At 34.9% G+C, this 20,903-nt stretch overlaps 1 protein-coding gene across 10 annotated transcripts in view; it reads left to right on the forward strand.

Annotated features, from left to right (window-relative positions):
• MIOS (meiosis regulator for oocyte development) overlaps positions 1-20,903 on the forward strand; it is a 325,043-nt gene that overhangs the window by 295,733 nt on the left and 8,407 nt on the right. For all 10 annotated transcript variants that reach the window (XM_067042550.1, XM_067042547.1, XM_067042548.1 and 7 more), the window contains 4 exons: positions 9,432-9,686; positions 12,343-12,512; positions 15,177-15,242; positions 16,920-17,078. In XM_067042550.1, coding sequence (XP_066898651.1) covers positions 9,432-9,686; positions 12,343-12,512; positions 15,177-15,242; positions 16,920-17,078 — 650 coding nt within the window. The remainder of the gene's footprint in view (positions 1-9,431; positions 9,687-12,342; positions 12,513-15,176; positions 15,243-16,919; positions 17,079-20,903) is intronic.

The raw sequence follows: 20,903 nt of genomic DNA on the forward strand, positions 1-20,903 counted from the left end.
ACCCTCTCCAGCATTTGTTGTTTGTAGATTTTCTGATGGTGCCCATTCTGACTGGTGTGAGGTGATACCTCATTTTAGTTCCGATTTGCATTTCTATAATAATTAGTGATGTTGAGCATCTTTTCATGTGCCTCTTGGCCATCTGTGTGTCATCTTTGGAGAAATGTCTCCTGCCCATTTAGTTCTTCTTCCCATCTTTTGATTGAGTTGTTTGTTTTTTTAATATTGAGCTACATGAGCTATTTATATATTTTGGAGTTTAATCCTTTGTCCATTCATTTGTTTGCAAATATTTTCTCCCACTCTGAGGGTTGTCTTTTCATGTTGTTTATGGTTTCCTTTGCTGTGCAAAAGCTTTTAAGTTTCATTAGGTCCCATTTCTTTATTTTTGACTTTATTTCCATTACTCTAGGAGGGGGGTCAAAAATCTTGATGTGATTTATGTCGAAGAGTGTTCTTCCTATGTTTTCCTCTAAGAGTTTTATAGTTTCTGGTCTTACATTTAGGTCTTTAATCCATTTTGAGTTTATTTTTGTATATGGTGTTAGGGAGTGTTCTAATTTCATTCTTTTACATATGGCTGTCCAGTTTTCCCATCACCACTTATTGAAGAGACTGTCTTTTCTCCATTGTATATCCTTGCTTCCTTTGTCATAGATTAGTTGACCATAGGTGCATGGGTTTATCTCTGGAATTTCTTTCCTGTTCCATGGATCTATATTTCTCTTTTTGTGCTAGTACCATATTGTCTTGATTACTATAACTTTGTAGTAGTCTGAAGTCAGGGAGTCTTATTCCTCAGCTCTGTTTTTTTTTTACTCAAGGTTGCTTCGGCTATTCAGGGGTCTTTTGTGTCACCATACAAATTTTAAGATTTCTTTTTCTAGTTCTGTAAAAAATGCCATTGGTAATTTGATAGGGATTGCATTGAATCTGTAGATTGCTTTGGGTAGTATAGTCATTTTCACAATATTGATTCTTCCCATCCAAGAACATGGTATATCTCTCCATCTGTTTGTGTCATCTTTGATTTCTTTCATCAGTGTCTTATAGTTTTCTGAGTACAGGTCTTTTACCTCCTTAGGTAGGTTTATTCCTAGGTATTTTATTCTTTTTGTTGCAGTGGTGAATGGGTGTGTTTCCTTAATTTCTCTTTATGAGTTTTTGTTGTTAGTGTATAGCAATGCAAGTGATTTCTGTGCATTAATTTTGTATCCTGCAACTTTACCAAATTCATTGATTAGCTCTAGTAGTCTTCTAGGTGGCATCTTTAGGATTATCTGTGTATAGTATCACGTCATCTGGAAACAGTGACAGTTTTACTTCTTTTCCAATTTGTATTTCTTTTATTTCTTTCTCTTCTCTGATTGCCGTGGCTAGGACTTCCAAAACTGTGTTGAATAATAGTGGCGAGAGTGGACATCATTGTCTTCTTCCTGATCTTAGAGGAAATGCTTTCAGTTTTTCACCTTTGAGAATGATGTTTGCTGTGGGTTTGTCATATATGGCCTTATTATGTTGAGGTAAGTTCCCTCTATGCCCACTTTCTGGAGGGTTTTTTTAATCATAAATGGGTGTTGAATTTTGTCAGAAGTTTTTTTTGCATCTATTGAGATGATCATATGGCTTTTATTCTTCAATTTGTTAATATGGTGTATCACACTGATTGATTTGCATATATTGAAGAATCCTTGCATCCCTGGGATAAATCCCAATTGATCATGGTGTATGATCCTTTTAATGTGTTGTTGGATTCTGTTTGCTAGTATTTTGTTGAAGATTTTTGCATCTATATTCGTCACTGATATTGGTCTGTAATTTTCTTTTTCTGTAGTATCTTTGTCTGGTTTTGGTATCAGGGTGATGGTGGCCTCGTAGAAGAGTTTGGGAGTGTTCCTTCCTCTGCAATTTTTGGAAGAGTTTGAGAAGGATGGGTATTAGCTCTTCTTTAAATGTTTGATAGAATTCACCTGTGAAGCCATCTAACCCTGGACTTTTTGTTCGTTGGAAGATTTTTAATCACAGTTTCAATTTTAGTGCTTGTGATTGGTCTGTTCATATTTTCTATTTCTTCCTGGTTCAGTGTTGGAAGGTTATACCTTTCTAAGAATTCGTCCATTTCTTCCATGTTGTCCATTTTATTGGCATAGGGTTGCTTGTAGTAGTCTCTTAGGATGCTTTGTATTTCTGTGGTGTCCATTGTAACTTTTCCTTTTTCATTTCTAATTTTATTGATTTGAGTCCTCCCTCTTTTTCTTGATGAGTCTGGCTAAAGGTTTATCAATTTTGTTTATCTTCTCAAAGAACCAGCTTTTAGTTTTATTGATCTTTGCTGTTGTTTTCTGTTTCTGCTTCTGTTTCCTTTAGGTGTAAGGTAGGATTGTTTATTTGAGATTTTTCTTGTTTCTTGAGGTAGGATTGTATTGCCCTAAACTTCCCTCTTAGAACTGTTTTTGCTGCATCCCATAGGTTTTGGTTCATCGTGTTTTCATTGTCATTTGTCTCTATGTATTTTCTGATTTCCTCTATGGTTTCTTCAGTGATCTCTTGGTTATTTAGTAATGTATTTTTTAGCCTCCGTGTGTTTGTGTTTTTTACGTTTTTTTCCCTGTCATTTATTTCTAATCTCATAGCATGGGAGTCAGAAAAGATACTTGATATTTCAGTTTTCTTAAATTTACTGAGGCTTGCTTTGTTACCCAAGATGTGATCTATCCTGGAGAATGTTCCATGTGCACTTGAAAAGAAAATGTAATCTGCTGTTTTCAGATGGAATGTCCTATAAATATCAATGAAATCTGTCTGGTCTGTTGTGTCATTTAAAGCTTGTGCTTCCTTATTAATTTTCTGTCTGGATGATCTGTCAGTTGGTGTAAGTGAGGTGTTAAAGGCCACCACTATTATTGTGTTACTGTTGATTTCCTCTTTTATAGCTGTTAACAGTAGCCTTTTGTATTGAGGTGCTCCTATGTTGGGTGCATGTATATTTATAATTGTTATATCTTCTTGGATTAATCCCTCAATCGTTATGTAGTGTCCCTCCTTGCCTCTTGTAACAGTCTGTATTTTAAAATCTATTTTATCTGATATGAGTATTGCTACTCCAGCTTTCTTTTGATTTTCACTTGCATGGAATATCTTTTTCCATCCCCTCACTTTCAGTCTGTATGTGTCCCTAGGTCTGAAGTGGGTCTCCTGTTGGTAGCGTATAGACAGGTCTTGTTTTTATATCCATTCAGCAAGCCTATGTCTTTTGGTTGGCACATTTAATCCTTTCACATTTAAGGTAATTTTCGATATTTGTGTTCCTATTACCATTTTCTTTGTTTTGGGTTTGTTTTTGTAGGTCCTTTTCTTCTCTTGTGTTTCCCACTTAGAGAAGCTCCTTTAGCATCTTCTGTAGAGCTGGTTTGATTGTGCTGAATTCTCTTAGCTTTTGCTTATCTGTAAAGCTTTGATTTCTCTGTCGAATCTGAATGAGATCCTTGCTGGGTAGAGTAATCTTGGTTGTAGGTTCTTCCTTTTCATCATTTTAAATATATTGTGCCACTCCCTTCTGGCTTGTAGAGTTTCTGCTGAGAAATCAGCTGTTAACTTTATGGGAGTTCCCTTGTATGTTATTTGTCGGTTTTCCCTTGTTTTTAATAATTTTTCTTTGTCTTTAATTTTTGTCGTTTGATTACTCTGTGTCTTGGAGTGTTTCTCCTTGGGTTTATCCTGCCTGGAACTCTCTGCGCTTCCTGGACTTGGGTGCCTATTTCCTTTCCCATGTTCAGGAAGGTTTCGACTACAATCTCTTCAAATATTTTCTTGGGTCCTTTCTCTCTCTTGTCTCCTTCTTGGACCCCTGTAATGCAAATGTTGGTGCATTTAATGTTGTCCCAGAGGTCTCTTAGGCTGTCTTCATTTGTTTTCTTTCTTTTTTCTTTTTTCTGTTCCGTGGTAGTAATTTCCACCATTCTGTCTTCTAGTTCAGTTGTCTGTTCTTTTGCTTCAGTTATTCTGCTATTGATTCCTTCTAGTGTATTTTTCATTTCAGTTATTGTATTGTTCATCTTTGTTTGTTCTTTAAACATTTTTTGCATCTTCTCGATGTTTGCTTTCATTCTTTTTCCGAGGTCCTGCATCATCTTCACTATCATTATTCTGAATTTTTTTTTCTGGAAGGTTGCCTATCTCCACTTCATTTAGTTGTTTTTCTGGTGTTTTATCTTGTTCCTTTATCTAGGACATAGTCCTCTGCCTTTTCATTTTGTCTGTCTTTCTGTGAATATGGTTTTCATTCCACAGGCAGAAGGATTGTAGTTCTTCTTGCTTCTTCTGTCTGCCCTCTGGTGGATGAGGCTATCTAAGAGGCTTGTGCAAGCTTCCTGATGGGAGGGACTGGTCTAGCAGTACTTTGATATATTTCAGGGAAAAGCCAATACACTACCTCTGAGGAAAAGCAAGGAGGGAAAATGGAATATCTTTATATGTTTCTGCTGCAGTAGAGACAAACTGAGTATCTTGTCTTGAGTCAAGAGTAGTCTTTACCCAAACTAAAAAAAACTACTGTTGGAAAGGTTATCTCATTGATAGACTTTTGGCTTTTTGTTTGGTTTGGTTTAGATATTTTGTTTCTGCAACCCAAGAAGTAAAAAGTAGAGAGATGACTGTCAAAGATGGCAGTCCTACGTTCCAGTCTTTTCTCTGGCCATGCTTGTTTTCTTATTGTATCTCTAATAATTCAACACATAGTAAGTCAACACATTGAGCCATCTTGCCCACCATTACCTAATGCACAAGTTTATTAGAGCTAAATTTTAACTTTGTTGACAGATAATATATAGTGAGTGCTTACTGTGAGTTAGACATACTAGTTGCTTTCTCCATGTTACTGTAATTCTTAACAACTGTAATACAAGGTAAATTTATTCATTCATTTGGCAGGTATTTATTACTTGCTCACTATATGCCAAGAATTCTCATAGGAACTGGAGACATAACTGTAAACAAGATAGCTAAGTCTCTTCACTCGTGGAGACTCTGCAAGTTAGATATCATTCCTGCTCTTGGGGAGTTTACATTCTACAGTTGACCCTTGACCAGGAGAGGGGGTAGTTAGGGTTGCTGATCCCTTTTACCCCACTCAAAAATCTGCATACTTCTATTTCTGCCTGAAAAACAAAGAAATTGATAAATGACTCATTCAAGGACAGGAAGCTGAAACAGTTTGGTAGAATCAGGGCTCAAGCCCTCATTCTTTTGTTTCCACGTATTGTGATCTTTAGTCGAACACTAATTTTTCCCTACATTTAGAGATCTATAAAATGAAAACACAGGTACTATCTTTATTGAAAACTGTGTATAAGTGGACCCATGCAGTTCAAACCCATGTTGTTCAAGTATATTTCAGAATATGGACAAGTAAATAGTTATAATATGAGGAAGAACAGACAATTATGTTTAGAAGAATTCATAATCTGGTTTTAGGAATTAGTGTTGGTTTCCTGCAAGAGGTAAAGGCAAAGACAGGGTTCAGACAGGGAGCAGCATATGTAGTGATCTCAGAGGAGACGAGCATAGCACATTCAGTATTGCAGGAACAGAGCGTGAGAGAGGACACGAAGAGAGAATTGAGGCAGTGGGGTAACCAGGACTTAGAAATCATGGTAAGGGTTTAGGGAAATTTGTGTTTTAGAGCTGTCACTCTGTGTGTGGAATGGATTGAAGAGTATCAAGATTGATAACAGAGACCTCAGAAGCCACAGTTATCAGGCAAGATATGATGGTATTCTTATGAAGGTAAGTGGCAGAAGAGCTAGAGAAATGTGGATAGAGAGTGGGACAGAATTTAATTAATCGGATACAGGGTAAGGAAAAATGAAAGCATGCTAAGACAACTGGGATAATACCAATAGCAGTTAATTAGATAGGAATAACATAGGAAGAATGCGTTTGAAAATAAGAAGAGTTTATTTTGGGATAAATTTGATATAACTAGGTAAAGATGTCCAATGGGCAAGAAATGTAGGTTGAAGAAAGAATTCATCCATTTTAATTAATTCTTTCAAGAAATTTGACTGTATGAAGGAGGATAAAAAGATATACAGTGATAGCAGCAGGTGAATCTGGAGTCATGGGAGGGCTTTTGTGTTGTTTTTGTTTTTAACATGGAATTGATTAAAGCGTGTTTAAATGCTGATGAGAGGAAAGCCTTAGAAAGAGGTTGGAAGATGCAGAGTAAAGAGGCTGAAAAGCAGAATTCCTAGGAATGGGATCCAAAGCACAGGTGAAAGATTGGCTTTAGACACAGGAGGAAGTACACCTACTCCACAGTAGGGAAAGGGGAAAGGTATGCAGGTTGTTTAATGTTCAGTGATCAGAGGCTGACAGGTTTTCCACTTGATGGCTCCTACTTTCTCAACATAGTAGGTTTGCTTGTTGAGAAGAGCAGGGAGGCTGTGGAGAGGAGATTCAGAGGAGAGAGAGTTGTCTTGAGAAATGGGAGGACTGTGGGGCAATGTTGCTTTAGCAGAAGAAAGAATAAAGGACAATGGGCCAAGAGAGTTAAGAATACTGGCAAGAGAATGATTCATTTGTTGGTCCTTGGGATCTAACTTGGATAGGGAGGAAAATGACAGAAGACTAATGAGTAAAGATATGAGTGGTCAAGAGATTGTGAGGTTGAGGTTGTGAGCTGGAAGGCTATGAGGTTGTGGTTAGATAGTGGCTCTTTTGGAGAAGGAATAATTTGGAGTGTGTCTGTGATAGGAGTGGGTAGAATCTTGGAGGTGTAGGCCAGTGGAGATAAGGAAGCAAAGAAACGGAGAGGCTAGTTTTTGGGAAGGGCCAAGTGTTGAAATCAGTAAGGAAGAAGAGAATGCATACTCTGAGGGAATGCCTTGTACGTCTTGTGGAGCAGGGTCACGGGGTTGTCAGTAGGTATAATTCCTTCCTTTTAAGATGGCAGAAAATTATATAATGTTGGTCAACTTTCCATCCAACATGATGAAAATATTTTTCATATTTAAATGGTAAACTGATGTAGAAAGCATGTCTGTTAAGAAGAATTACTTTAATGGGCAGAATTGTTGGGATTTAGGTTTTTAAGAACAAAAATGTTCTTATAAACACTGGATAAAATTACTACTTTGTTATTATATAGATGTAAAAATGCAACAAACTTATATCTACAAATAGCATAGTGTTTACTTGATGTAGTATTTAAAACAAAAAATGTTTTTTAATGTTTTTTAATGTTTAAGTGAACTTGTTTCACTTGTTTCCCTCAAAACCATCATAAAACATTGATTTTATTATTTATATATAGGGTAGTCTCAAAATTTGGGGATACAGTCTTGTCACTTTAGTATTGCATAATGTGTATAAATAGATTTAAATTAATCATATATTTAAAAATTCATGCATACTAAAAATCATAATATGACTATGTACTTAAAAACCCACAATAATGTCGCATTGCTTATTTGATAACCCGAATTTCTTGTAGCATAGTTATTAAGCAGTGGGAAGGTCTCTGAGCAGCCAAAATAATGTGACACAATATCCATGCACTTACAGGATACTTTTCCACCTCCTAGCAGTGAACTCTTTGGATTCATACACATTGCTCTCTATTCCATGACACAATTTCTAGAAAATAAAAACTCTAAGAAACTAGAAATTATTAAGCTGTGAGGAATTGTTTAACAAATAAATTGCTTTTTGTTCACCTGCTTAAAATTGTTATTTTTACTGTTAATTAAATAATATCATCAGCACTGAATCCAAAATTTATATGGGAGATAAGAAAGTAAATACCTTATAGTGCATCTGCAGCTTATTCTACATGAAATTTAATGACTACATATTAGTTAAACAGTTTAAATTTGTTATTCAGAATAAAAAGTCTTCTTTAATTTGTAACGTAAGTGTTTTATTAACTTTATCATTTAATTCTAAGTTTTCTCAGAGTTCTTAAAATCTCACTTTCATAAGCTATAAGTGATTTTGCCTTCACTGACTTCCCTCGTGGTTGCATATAGAGCAGCACGGTTCCTCTTTTTGATGTGCAGGTATTCTCTTTCTTTTTTCTTCTTCTTTTTTTTTTTTTTTTTGGCTCTCTTGGGTCTTTGTTGCTGTGCGTGGGCTTTCTCTAGTTGCAGTGAGTGGGGGCTACTCTTCGTTGCAGTGTTCGGGTTTCTCATTGTGGTGGCTTCTCTTGTTGCAGAGCACGGGCTCTAGGTATGCGGGCTTCAGTAACTGTGGCTTGTGGGCTCTAGAGCACAGGCTCAGTAGTTGTGGCACATGGGCTTAGGTGCTCTGTGGCATCTTTCTGGACCATGGAGTGAACCCGTGTCCCCTGCATTGGCAGGCGGATTCTAAACCACTGCGCCACCAGGGAAGTCCCTACAAATGTATAATTACTGTATTATATGTAACTATATAAATGTAAGATGCTGTAAATTTCAAGTGTAAATTACTGCTAATAAAAGACATTTGTAATGTTGGACATTCTTGCTTCCTAATTCCTAATTCAGTTTATTCTGAAAATCCTTTTTGTTAAAATAAGAACAGATAATTAATGACAGTTTTGATGGTAAAACTTTCTAGAACTTTTAAGAATTTGAGTTGCAATTAATAGAGTCCTTAAGTTTCATCTTTCTTTTACCTTAATTTGGCACCAGGTATCGTCTAACGTGCAATTATCCCCACGGTTAGGATCAGCTGCCTTGATTGCAATCTAAGTAATGTTACAAGAATTATTTAAATTCCTTGTGAAAAGAAAATGAGGCCATAAAGTCTCCTGGTTTAGTAAGGGGGGAGAACCTTCAAATAATTCCTATTGTATTTTAGCTTAGTATTTAACCTTTCAAAGTACTTTGATGTTTTTGATCTCATTTTTTTTCATATAGATGTATATATTCATACATAGAGTGGCAGAAGAGGGAGGGAGAGAGTGTGAGTATCGGATCTCAAACACTGAGGATAGCTTTCAAATATAAAAAGAAAAGATGCCAGCCCTTTTGGAGCTTATGTTCTAGTAGGAGAAGAGATAAGACTGAAAATAAATTAAATAAAATATGGGAGCTTATGTTAGTGCTAAAGGACATAGAGGAACCAATGGTTAGTTAGATAGTACAGGTGACACCCTATTTTAGATTAGGTGGTCAGGGAGGCTGCTCTGAAGCAGTGACTCAGCATAGCCCATCAAGCATTGACTGTTAGTCCCACAGCTCTTTCTGGTAACTCAGGGAAATTTGTACCTAGCGACATGTAAAATGTGTTTTGTTTGTGGCATGTTTTATACTTATGTTATCATGAAACTGTGGCTGAGAAGTTGAATATTTAAAATCTGGTGTTGAAATAGTCCTATGTAAAACTGACTTATTTTCCAGATACATTTCAAAAACTAATAAACAATAATATAAAGGTGTTTCTCTTTTTAGGAATGGTGGAAAGCAGCAGACATAATTGGAGTGGGTTGGATAAGCAAACTGATATTCAGAATTTAAATGAAGAGAGAATCTTAGCTTTACAGCTTTGTGGGTGGATAAAGAAAGGAACGGATGTCGACGTGGGGCCATTTTTGAACTCCCTTGTACAAGAAGGGGAATGGGAGAGAGCTGCCGCTGTGGCATTGTTCAACTTGGATATTCGACGAGCAATCCAGATCCTGAATGAAGGGGCATCTTCAGAAAAAGGTATTGGGTTATATAATAAGATATTTGCGGTTCATAGAATCCTTGAAAGAAAAGATACTGATAATTGTTAAAACTCTAATCAATATTTTTGGTAAATTTTTTTGAAAGAGAAATTAGCACAGAACTGTGTCTATTAAAGTAAATGTTTAGTCCATCCCTTTTGTTTATTGAAAAAGAAAATGTCTTTATTGTCTTTTTAATATTATAAGGAATACTCAAGTGTGTTCATTTCAATGTTTTTTCCTTGAAGATAGTTCACATACATTTAAAAAATGTATTTTCTTGGAGATTAGGACTACTTTAGTTTGCAAGCATTTTTACGGCAAACATTTGAGTGTATTTTAGTTTGTGCTTTATTTTTTGTATGGTTTTTGGTTGACTTTTAGGAAACTGAATAACACTTTTAGTTAGACTAACATAGATTCTTATAAAAATCATACTTCAATCTGCAAAAGTGTTTCTACTTGAGTCTGCTGATTTGAACATAGTTTCCATTTAATATTTTTTTGAAAAAGAAAAAACAGAGATATGTGATAAAGTTTTCACCCTGACATTTTGTAAGAGAAAACTCAGAGAAATAAATCTTAATCCAGGAATTCAGTATTTTTCTTATTGGGAATATTTCACTTCAAGATGTATATATACCTATCAGTTTTTAATACACTGGCCGAATTATTTATGAGTATTCCGAATACTTAATTTTTATTTGCTGGTGCATTTTGACGCTATTACAGTTCTGTGGTACCATAGGAAAAACACCTGAAATTAACTGTAATATATTTACTTGCAGTCTAAAAGTTGAAAAAGATAATGTTTTGCCCAGATTGCCCTCTTTTCATTGTTTTGCTCTAGCATAAGTCTTCCCCATTTGAGAGTGCAGTAGAAGATATGCGGTGATGGAAAAAAGAATTGATATTTAAAGCCATTTCGAATTCTAATTTTACTATGATCTGAGAGCATGATAATACTTGTCTTGTGTACCTGGAAAATTTGGTGTTAGATTTAAACACCCATACTAACAATAGGGGAAAAGTATCTTTTCAGTGATTTGAATAACCTGGTTGAGGACTGGAGAAAAGATTTCTGTGAATCAAATATTCCTGTCCATTTGGAGATAAATTGTTCTCAGGATTCAAAGAAGATATTCCTTTGTTTTTGCTGTTTCTTAATGTTAGAGTCAAAAAGAGAAAAACAAATACCGTATGTTAACGCATATTTGGAATCTAAAAAAAAAAAGGTTCTGAAGAACCTAGGGGCAGGACAGGAATAAAGACGCAGGCATAGAGAATGGAGTTAAGGACATGGGGAGGGGGAAGGGTAAGCTGGGACGAAGTGATAGAGTGGCATGGACATATATACACTACCAAATGTAAAATAGCTAGTGGGAAGCAGCCACATAGCACAGGGAGATCAGCTTGGTGCTTTCTGACCACCTAGAGGGTGGGATAGGGAGGGTGGGAGGGAGATGCAAGAGGGAGGGGATATGGGGATATATGTATATGTATCGCTGATTCACTTTGTTATAAAGCAGAAACTAACACAGCATTGTAAAGCAATTATACTCCAATAAAGATGTTTAAAAAATGAAAGAAAGAAAGGGAGGGAAGGAGGGAGGGAGAGAGAGAGATAGGGAGAGAGAGAGAAGGAAAGGAAGGAAGGAAAGAGAGAGGGAGGTGGGGAGAGAGAGAGAAAGAAAGAGAAAGAAAGGATAGAAAGAAAAAGAAAAAGACTTTAACAGTAAGCACAGGAAGCAGGCACAAAATAACTTGGGGAAAATGTTTATAGAAATGAGGAACAGGCTATTAAGAACATAAAGTGGGAAATGCTGTTTTATTTGGGAAAAAAGAGTAAATGATTAGGATCAAGAAACCTAATAAAGTTGCTATAATAAATGTAGAAAACACTTAAGAGTAAAAGCTAAAGATGAATTTAATTTTCTCTTTTGAAGCTAACTTAATGTTAGACGGCTAGGCAGCTGTAGGGCTGACTGCCAGGCTAGCAGCTCATCAGCAGCCGTATAAACCTCTAAGAACAAATGTTTAAAAGACTATTGGTAACAAATGCTTTGTTGCAAATATGTCTAAATACAGTTCTGTGATCATTCTGATAGTTAATTTTGTCCTAGAAAAATTAAAAGTATACTATAGTAAGAATGCTGAAATATTGGCTTTCAGTACTTTGCTGATAAAACATATACATAAGCATGAGCATTTTATATGTAGGAATAGGAAAACAAATGATTTTGAAAATTGTAGTCCTGAGATACAATAATATTTACTATCAACACTTTGAAACATCTCCTCATAAATTAACTTGTTGATGAAGTTGGCAATGATTCTGATAGTATTGCTTCACTACTCTTCATTTAGGTCCTGAGCTAACATACTGTGTAGGAATCTGCCTGGGATGAAAACTTGAGAATAAAAGATGTGCTTGTCCTGCACAGGGTTTGCAATATGGGTAGAAGTTTTATAAGAATGGAAATTTTTGCTGTGGTTCTTGCCAGATATTCTAGTCTGTGTCAAAACCCTTATTCTAATGGGCTTATTTTTCTGGTGCGTAAATTCACCCTCTGATCTTTATTTGTTATAGTTGAAGAACTAGGAGATATCAAGCTTTTGATTACTTTGATTAGCTGTCTCTTTTTAATATGCAGGTGATCTGAATCTTAATGTGGTAGCAATGGCTTTATCGGGTTATACGGATGAGAAGAACTCACTTTGGAGAGAAATGTGCAGCACTTTACGATTACAGTTAAACAACCCATATCTGTGTGTCATGTTTGCATTTCTGACAAGTGAAACAGGATCTTATGATGGAGTATTGGTAAGCTAATTTCTGTTTCATGAGACTCTCCTTTTAAGATAGGAGTTTTTAATCTAATTTTGTTAAAATTTTCAAATGTCAGCTGCATAAAATAATGTAATATTTCGATGCATTTTATATTATTTAAAATAAGGTATCTTATAAATTTGGAGTTAGCCGATAGCAAACTGAACTTGATTTTTCTTAATGGTTTTAATAATATAATTTATAGACATTGGAGGAATAAGATTTTATCCTTTAGCTTAGGAACTGAGCTCTAGAACTCTACAACTAGAGACATGCATATTATATTGAAATATAATCTTTTAAATGTGTGTATGGTGTTTTTGTTTTTGGCTTTTTTCTTAGTTAAGTAAATCAATACATGATCAGTTATGGTCAGGATAACCATGTATCTTGTCTGAATTAGTATTTGTCATTCACAAACACATACCAGTTTGGAAGATCACACTACTTATAGTGGACTATTTTATTTTTTCATTATTTGGTCTTGTCTTTGCTGTTTTTTCTTTTTTCTCTCTCCTACTTTAATCACTTATGAACACATCACCAAATAGATTCTTTGTCACAAAGTGCAGAAAGAAAGAAGTGAGGGTTGCTTATCAGTTTTAGTTATTGGATTTTAAGCCTCACCTTAGTACCACAACTTTCTTGGCATTTGTTGGGCTTCTTTCTAGCACTCAGAAGAACCTTCTAAGGCAAAATGTATTTCTATTTTTTTTTTTTTTGCAATTGTAGCATTTATTGGGTTGGCTAAAAAGTTCGTTCATTTTTTTCTGTAAGATGGCTCTAGTAGCGCTTTTAACTTCATTCAAAACAATTTTGTTAGATTGTATTGTGACTGTAAAAGGCACTTGGAACAGTTCTTTGCTCAAAAAGATAAAAAGTTTTGGGAAAATGGAGTTATGAAGTTGCCTGAAAAATGGCAGAAGGTAGTAGAACAAAATGGTGAATACATTGTTCAATAAAGTTCTTGGTGAAAATGAAAAATGTGTCCTTTATTTTTACTTAAAAACTGAGGGAACTTTTTGGCCAACCCAATATTATACAATACACATTGATAATTGATTTAAATGTCAGTTCTGAAGAATTTATAAAAACATGTATTTTAATGAGATAAATGAATATGTTAATAAATGTTGTTAGTGTCCATTTTGACAATTCTTTATGTGTTTTGTTCATTACTTTTAACAAATTACTATTGAACCTTTCTAACCACTTCAAATTAATATCCAAGAGCATGTTGGGGTTTTTTTGTTTTGTTTTTACAATTATTACTCTTTGTTGTTAAACAGAAGACTTTAAATGTTGCATCTTGAAGAAATAAAATGATACTTTTAGGAAGTGGTAGAGGATAATGAAGGCTAGAAAAAGAAATGGATTGTTCAGATTTTTACATTGATAGAGAAGTATATTGTCTAAATGTTAAACTTCTGTATTTTCAATTAAGTGACCTATTAAAAATACCTTCTTTTCTTACACCTAAATAAGTAAGGGATATCATATCTTGAGTAGGAAGTTTATGTTGATATTTCCAAGCTGTTTCAGGAGTGTCCCTGATTATACTTTATATGTAAATAATCATGATTATCATTGTTCTTTTTAAAAAATTGTTAAGTTATAGTAATCTAGTGAAAAGTTTTGAATTGGGAAGTCAGAAGGTAAAGGTCTGAGTCCTTGCTCTGCCACAGTTACCTTAGCTGGTCAGTTAGCTTTTTTGGGTTTTAGTTTTTTCAGCTGTAAAATGGGACAGAGAATATTTCTAACTCTTTCCAGATCAAAATTGTAACACATGCAACATAGTCTAAGAGTTAAATCTAATTTGTACCAAATATGTCCCCTTTTTAGGGCAGAACCATATTTTATAATTGAGAAAACACACTAAGGTATCAACTGAAGTGATCTTACGTTTAAAGGAGGAAAACTATATTTCATGGAAGACTTCAATAGAAATAGGATTCTTTATCCACCTTTAAACTGTTTTTTACTTAGCACAAAATTAATTGTATCTTTCTACATTTATAGTAAACACTTTTCAAAGTAGTGTTTTACATTATTGACAAGTATACAAAAATTTAAGAATTTATCATAATGCCTCTTATTTTGCCACAAACCACCTATATAAGAGTATTTTACAATAGCCACAAAAGTGTGTCTATTTACTTATAAGATATGTTTTAAAATTGTGTTTAGAAACATGTATTGATATTCTTTCTAAATCCTGAGCTGGTATATTTACTGGTAATTCACAGATTTCCTAGACTTGTTGATTAACTTAGAAGCCAAGGAAAGATTTCCTCAGTTTCACTAAAATTAATTTCTATGATGAAAGGACTACATGGCATCTTAAATTTGATAAACTGTTCACTATTGCTTCTGTTTTATGTTAAAGTTATATAAGACAGAACTGGAATTTTTTAAAACTAAATTGGCCAGTTTAAGAGGTAAATCTTTACTTTCTACGGACAATAACCTTAGCACTGAGTTTCCTGAGAGTTACATTAAGAAAGACATCTTAGGCGATCAATGGCTCTGCCAGTTACACAGTAACTTATTAATACATTTGAAAATCAAAATATGTATTAGGTATAAAATACCTAGTCTGCAAAAATTTATAACTCACGGCACCCGAAAATAACTCCTTGCTTTTTCTCTTCTTTTCAGTATGAAAACAAAGTTGCCGTACGTGACAGAGTGGCATTTGCTTGTAAATTTCTTAGTGATAGTCAGGTAAGAACTGATTTTTTTTTTTTTTTAAGATGTTGGGGGTAGGAGTTTATTAATTAATTTATTTATTTTTGCTGTGTTGGGTCTTCGTTTCTGTGCGAGGGCTTTCTCTAGTTGTGGCAAGCGGGGGCCACTCTTCATCGCGGTGCACGGGCCTCTCACTATCACGGCCTCTCTTGTTGCGGAGCACAGGCTCCAGACACACAGGCTCAGTAGTTGTAGCTCATGGGCCTACTTGCTCTGCGGCATGTGGGATCCTCCCAGACCTCCCACACACGGGCTTGAACCCGTGTCCCCTGCGCCACCAGGGAAGCCCAAGAACTGATTTATTCCATATTTAAAGTGATTAATATTTACTCTCACTGGATTAAGAAACTAATCTTTATGTATGAATATGTATCTGTGAGATTTATATATAAATTCTTCTAAAAAGTGAGGTAATAATTTCTTATTAGATTGAGATATTATAAACATGTATCATACCTAAATTTACTTATTTAAGAATGCTGATTTAACAAGGACCTACTGTATAGCACAGGGAACTATACTCAATATCTTGTAATAATCTATAAGGGAAAATAACCTGAAAAAAAATAGATATATATGTGTATAACTGAATCACTTTGCTGTACACCTGAAACTAAAAACCAACTATAAAGTATAGTTGTAAACAAGTATAGTTGTAAACCATCTATACTTAAATTTTAAAAAAATGCTGACTTAATATTTTAGTTTATTTCTGCTGTGGTGAGTGAGATTAATCAGTAGATAAAGATGTTAAACTCACCTCTTAGCGATGCTATCAAAGGATTCTTTCATTTTTTAATACAATAAACAGCTAGTACATGAATATGCTATGTAGATAGTGAGAGAGAAATGCACATAAACAACTAGTAATACGTTGTGCTGAGTACTACAATAATGAGAAAGTGCCGGGGAACATAAAGCCATCTTGGCTAGAGTTTGGGGTAGGATAAAGTCAGGCAAGACCTTATAAGAAATGGTTTGTTTTTGTGTTTGTTTTGTTTAGAATAAGATTATAAAGGACCCATGAGCTTTACAGATCAAAATCCCAAAAGAGATTTACAAGTTTTCTTTTTTAATTTTATTGAAGTATTGTTGTTTTACAGTGTTGCATTAATTTCTGCTATACAGCAAAGTGACTCAGTTATACCTATATGTATTCTTTTTCATATTGTTTTCCATTATGGTTTATCACAGGAGGATATTGAATATAGTTCCCTGTGCCATACAGTAGGACCTTATTGTTTATCCATCCTATATATAATACAAGAAATGTTTATTGTTGGTAATCTTCCAACTCAGATTCTGTGACTCTATTGCTTCGTACTGTATAATAGACATCAAGAACTTTGCACAATAAGGACAGTTCTCTTTAAATTTAAAATAGTAAACCCTCTGTGGATCTTTTATAGAACAATTATCAAAAGATAGTAGACACCTTGCCTTTAAAAAATATTTTAAATGATCATGAATGCTGTATTGTAATTTATAATAGATGCAGACTTCTTAGAGATCGCATATCTAGATTTTTACAAGGGCTTTTGTTTTAAACTGTTTTCCGTTAAGAGTAAAATTGTTTCAAATATAGAATTTATGAAGCAGAAAACACAAATAGTCAAATGGATTGCTTTAGAAAAATCACTTTGAATTTTCCAGTTAAATAGATACATCGAAAAGTTGACCAATGAAATGAAAGAGGCTGGAAATTTGGAAGGAATACTGCTTACAGGCCTTACAAAAGACGGAGTGGACTTAATGGAGAGTTATGTCGACCGAACTGGAGATGTCCAAACAGCAAGTTACTGCATGTTACAGGTTAGCACAGCCTGGTGGCAGCAATTTTTTAAGGAGAAAAAAAATGCTTAGCCTTCTGTATTTTCTTCCCTCACTGAGTGGATATGCCCTGTTGCTTGCTGACGATCTTTAGAAGACATTTAGCTTTAATCACTTGATCTACAGGACTTCTGCCTTACCTTACGTCCCTAAGCCTCCTGCATTGGGTTATCTGGGTTTTCCTTTCACTTTGAGAAGTGTCAGTCTTGAATTTATGTAAAGCTCAAATGGAGCAGAGACACCTCTCTTCGTTTTCTCCAGTTGTTGACAGAACAACACCTTCTACAAAGAGATTGCCTTTCCCTGATCTGAATTACTATACATCTTTCTTGAAATACAGAAGGTAAGTTACACACAGCTGTCTTAATTCTCATTATTCCCTTTTATTATCTCATTTCCTCATTTATTAAATGGGCATGATTTGGTATAATCGGTCATCTGTTTTCTCTCAGTTTTTACTGTCCAGTGATTAAAAATGGATTCCTGGCAAAGATTCCCTTACTACTTTGCTTTTGTTGGAAATATGGTGACATTTTAGAGCTTTTTCCTGAGATTTCCTGTGGCCCTCCAGCTAATCTTATACTTCTTAGTGTTCTCTTTCCTGTCCTTATCCGTTTATACAATATGATAGCATGCTGCATACTGGCTAAGCAAAGTAAAATGCCCCCTCCCCCCACCCTACCTTCTTATGAACAAAAGTAGATATTGATTGGCCCACAAACCACAATGTAAACTTACCCTAAGGTATCAGGCCACTGCCCATGGAAGAAAAGGTGTCCTTCTATAGCATAAGGTATCATTGTCTTCTTACTGAAATGAGTTCACATTTATTAAACCAAGCTGTAGATATATGTCTATGGAATGCAAATGGTTGGTAACCTCTTAACAAGGTTTATAAAATACATTTAAAATGTGTGTAATTGAATCTTGCTTTAAAAAAAAATCTAGTCTGATGATCAGCAGCTGCCTTTCAATTGAGAAGTTCCCTCCATTTATATTTATATGGTCAAGATTTAGTCTGTCATCTTGCTGTTAGTTTTCTCTTTTGCTTTTTCTTCTTCCTTTTGTTTTTCTGTTCCTTTCCTGCCTTCTTTTGGGCTAATTGAATATTTTAGTATTTCACTTTATTTTATCTATTAGCTTTTTAGATATACCCCTTTTCATTATCTTCTTCTTTTGAGTAGTTGCTATAGGCCTAACAATATGCATCCTTAACTCATCAGTCAACATTTTACCTCCTCTTACTTTACATTTCACACCTGATACATCATGCTTCCTACTTCACCTTTTCTCTTTCTTACCTCACACCTGACACTTTCCACTTTTTGCTTCATATTTCATGTTACAACAGTGTAATTCCATTTACAAATCCCCCTCCTTTGTCCTATTGTCTTATATTTTGCTTCTACATCCATTATAAACTCCAACTTAGTGTTATTATTTTTGCTTTGAACAGTCAGTTGTCTTTTATGTAAATTATGTGAAGAATAAAAACATGGGCTTTTATATTTATTTACTTATTTACCATGTCTGGTACTGTTTATTCCTTACCAGAGACTCAAATTTCATCTCATATCGTTTCCCTTTGGTCTTTCTCTTTAGCATTTCTTATAGTTCATATTTACTGGGGACAGATTCTCTCAGCTTAATTTTAATTGAAAATGTATATTTCGCTCATTTTCTTTCAGCATTTCAAAGATGTGGTTTCACAGTGTTCTGGCTTCCATTGTTTCTCGTGAGAAGTCACATATTACTATCCTTGTTTCCCCTATGTAATGCTTCATTTTTCCTTGGGCCGCTTTCAAGATTTTCTTTTGATTCTTAGCAGTTTAACCCTTGAAGCCTAGTTGTGGTTCTTTTTATCCTACTTGTGATTGACTGAGGTTCTTGGATCTGCAAGTCAGTGTTTTTCATCAGATTTGGGAAGTCTTCAAGCATTATTTCTCTAAATATTTCTTTCTGCCTCAATCTCATTCCCCTTCTTGGACTATTATTGCACATATATCAAACCATTTGATATTGTCCCACAGATATCTGAGGCTCTGTTTATTTTCCTTTCATCTTTTTTCTTCTGTTCTTCATATTGGATAAATTCTTTTGATTTGTTAATTGGCTATTCTGTCACCTTCTATCTGATGTTAGGTTTTCCAGGGAATTCTTAATTTCAGTTATTGTACTTTTTAGTTCCAGAGTCTCCATTTTTTTATAGTTTATATTTTTCATCTCAGAGCCCTATCTGTTTACTAATTAAAACACTATTTTCCCCTGTGTCTGAATAATATAGCTGCATTTAGATCTTTACTTACTCTAACATACAGGCTATTTAAGGTTTAGTTCTATTGACTACCTTTTTCCTTTACTTTGAAACACATTTACCTGTTTATAGGTCTAGTGATTTTTTATTGAATACTGGCCATTGTTTGCATTATATTATAGATGTCTGGGTTCTTTTCCTTTTTTCTGAAGAATGTTGATTAATGCTTTTGGAAGTTTAGTTACTTGCTGATCACTTAGGTGTTACATTTTGTTACTGTGGGAAGCCCATGGCATTTCCCAAGCCCTTCTAATTTTAATTTGGTCAAACTTAATCTCTGAACTGTTTTCTCTGCAGACTTTTTCAGACTTTGATCTTAAGTTTTATTGGGGCAGTTCCAGAGAAGACTTACAAATATGAATTGACCAGATTCTTTCTTAGTTTATCCTTACTGCCGTGGAAGGGGAAAGAGTGGGGTGTGAAGATTTCTGATTTTTCTGTGAATTTTCTTTTTAAATCAGGGATTGTATTATACTTTAGTACTTAGTTCTGGCTAGTTGGTCATAATTAGGACTGTAGTAAATGTTTATTTTTTTAAGAAATGAATTTGTCAACTGAGTTTTTCACATGTTCTTTTAGCTAAATTTAACTCTAGTAATTAATACTTAATTACTACGTGAAAGATATGCTTCTATTTTGATGGAATGTCTAAAGGTAAAGTCTTTATTAGCTGTTATAGGTTTCTTCCCTTTTTCCATAAGATGCATGCTAAGTTGCCTCTGACATTTTACTTTCTCTGTGGCCCCCAAACAGAACTGGAAAAACTTGGCATTAAATTAATGGCCATAGCATCATTGGAGGTAGAGGCTTTCTCTACTTTCTTCATCATGTGATGATAAGGACGATATCCTCAACAGAGCTAAAAGCATTCTATGAAAACCCAAAGCAAGCGTAGGTGAAATGTGGAATGTCACAGCTGCCAGGGAAAATACAGCTTTAGGAAAAGTCTTAGTGGCAAAAAAATTGAAGTTCTTTTTTTTTTTGTTGTTGTTGTTTGTTTTTTGTTTATCTTGTGGTACGCGGGCTTCTCACTGTTGTGGCCTCTCCCGTTGCGGAACACAGACAGGCTCCGGACGCGCAGGCTCAGCGGCCATGGCCCACGGGCCCAGCCGCTCTGTGGCACGCGGGACCCTCCCGGACCTGGGCACGAATCCGTGTCTCCTGCATTGGCAGGCGGATTCTCAACCACTGCGCCACCAGGGAAGCCCAAAATTGAAGTTCTTAATGAGAAGGAATCTAAAGTAAATTTAAGGAAAAGGAATTGTTCCTTTTCACTGTGGCCTAGGGGCAAAAGAACTAAACATTTTTGGTTCAGTTTTGGTTTTATTCCTTCTTTCTTTTTTTTTTAATTTGAAGGTGATAAATATATGTTTTAATTGAAGGCGAGGGAGAGAATAGGCATTTTTAACTTTTAGATAAATAGGTATACAAAAATGGCATCTTAATCCACAATACATTGCTAGATATGAAGGACCAAACTCAGTATTATTTTT

This window comes from Kogia breviceps, chromosome 9 (genome assembly GCF_026419965.1).
Source record: "Kogia breviceps isolate mKogBre1 chromosome 9, mKogBre1 haplotype 1, whole genome shotgun sequence".
Classification (NCBI taxonomy): domain Eukaryota; kingdom Metazoa; phylum Chordata; class Mammalia; order Artiodactyla; family Physeteridae; genus Kogia; species Kogia breviceps.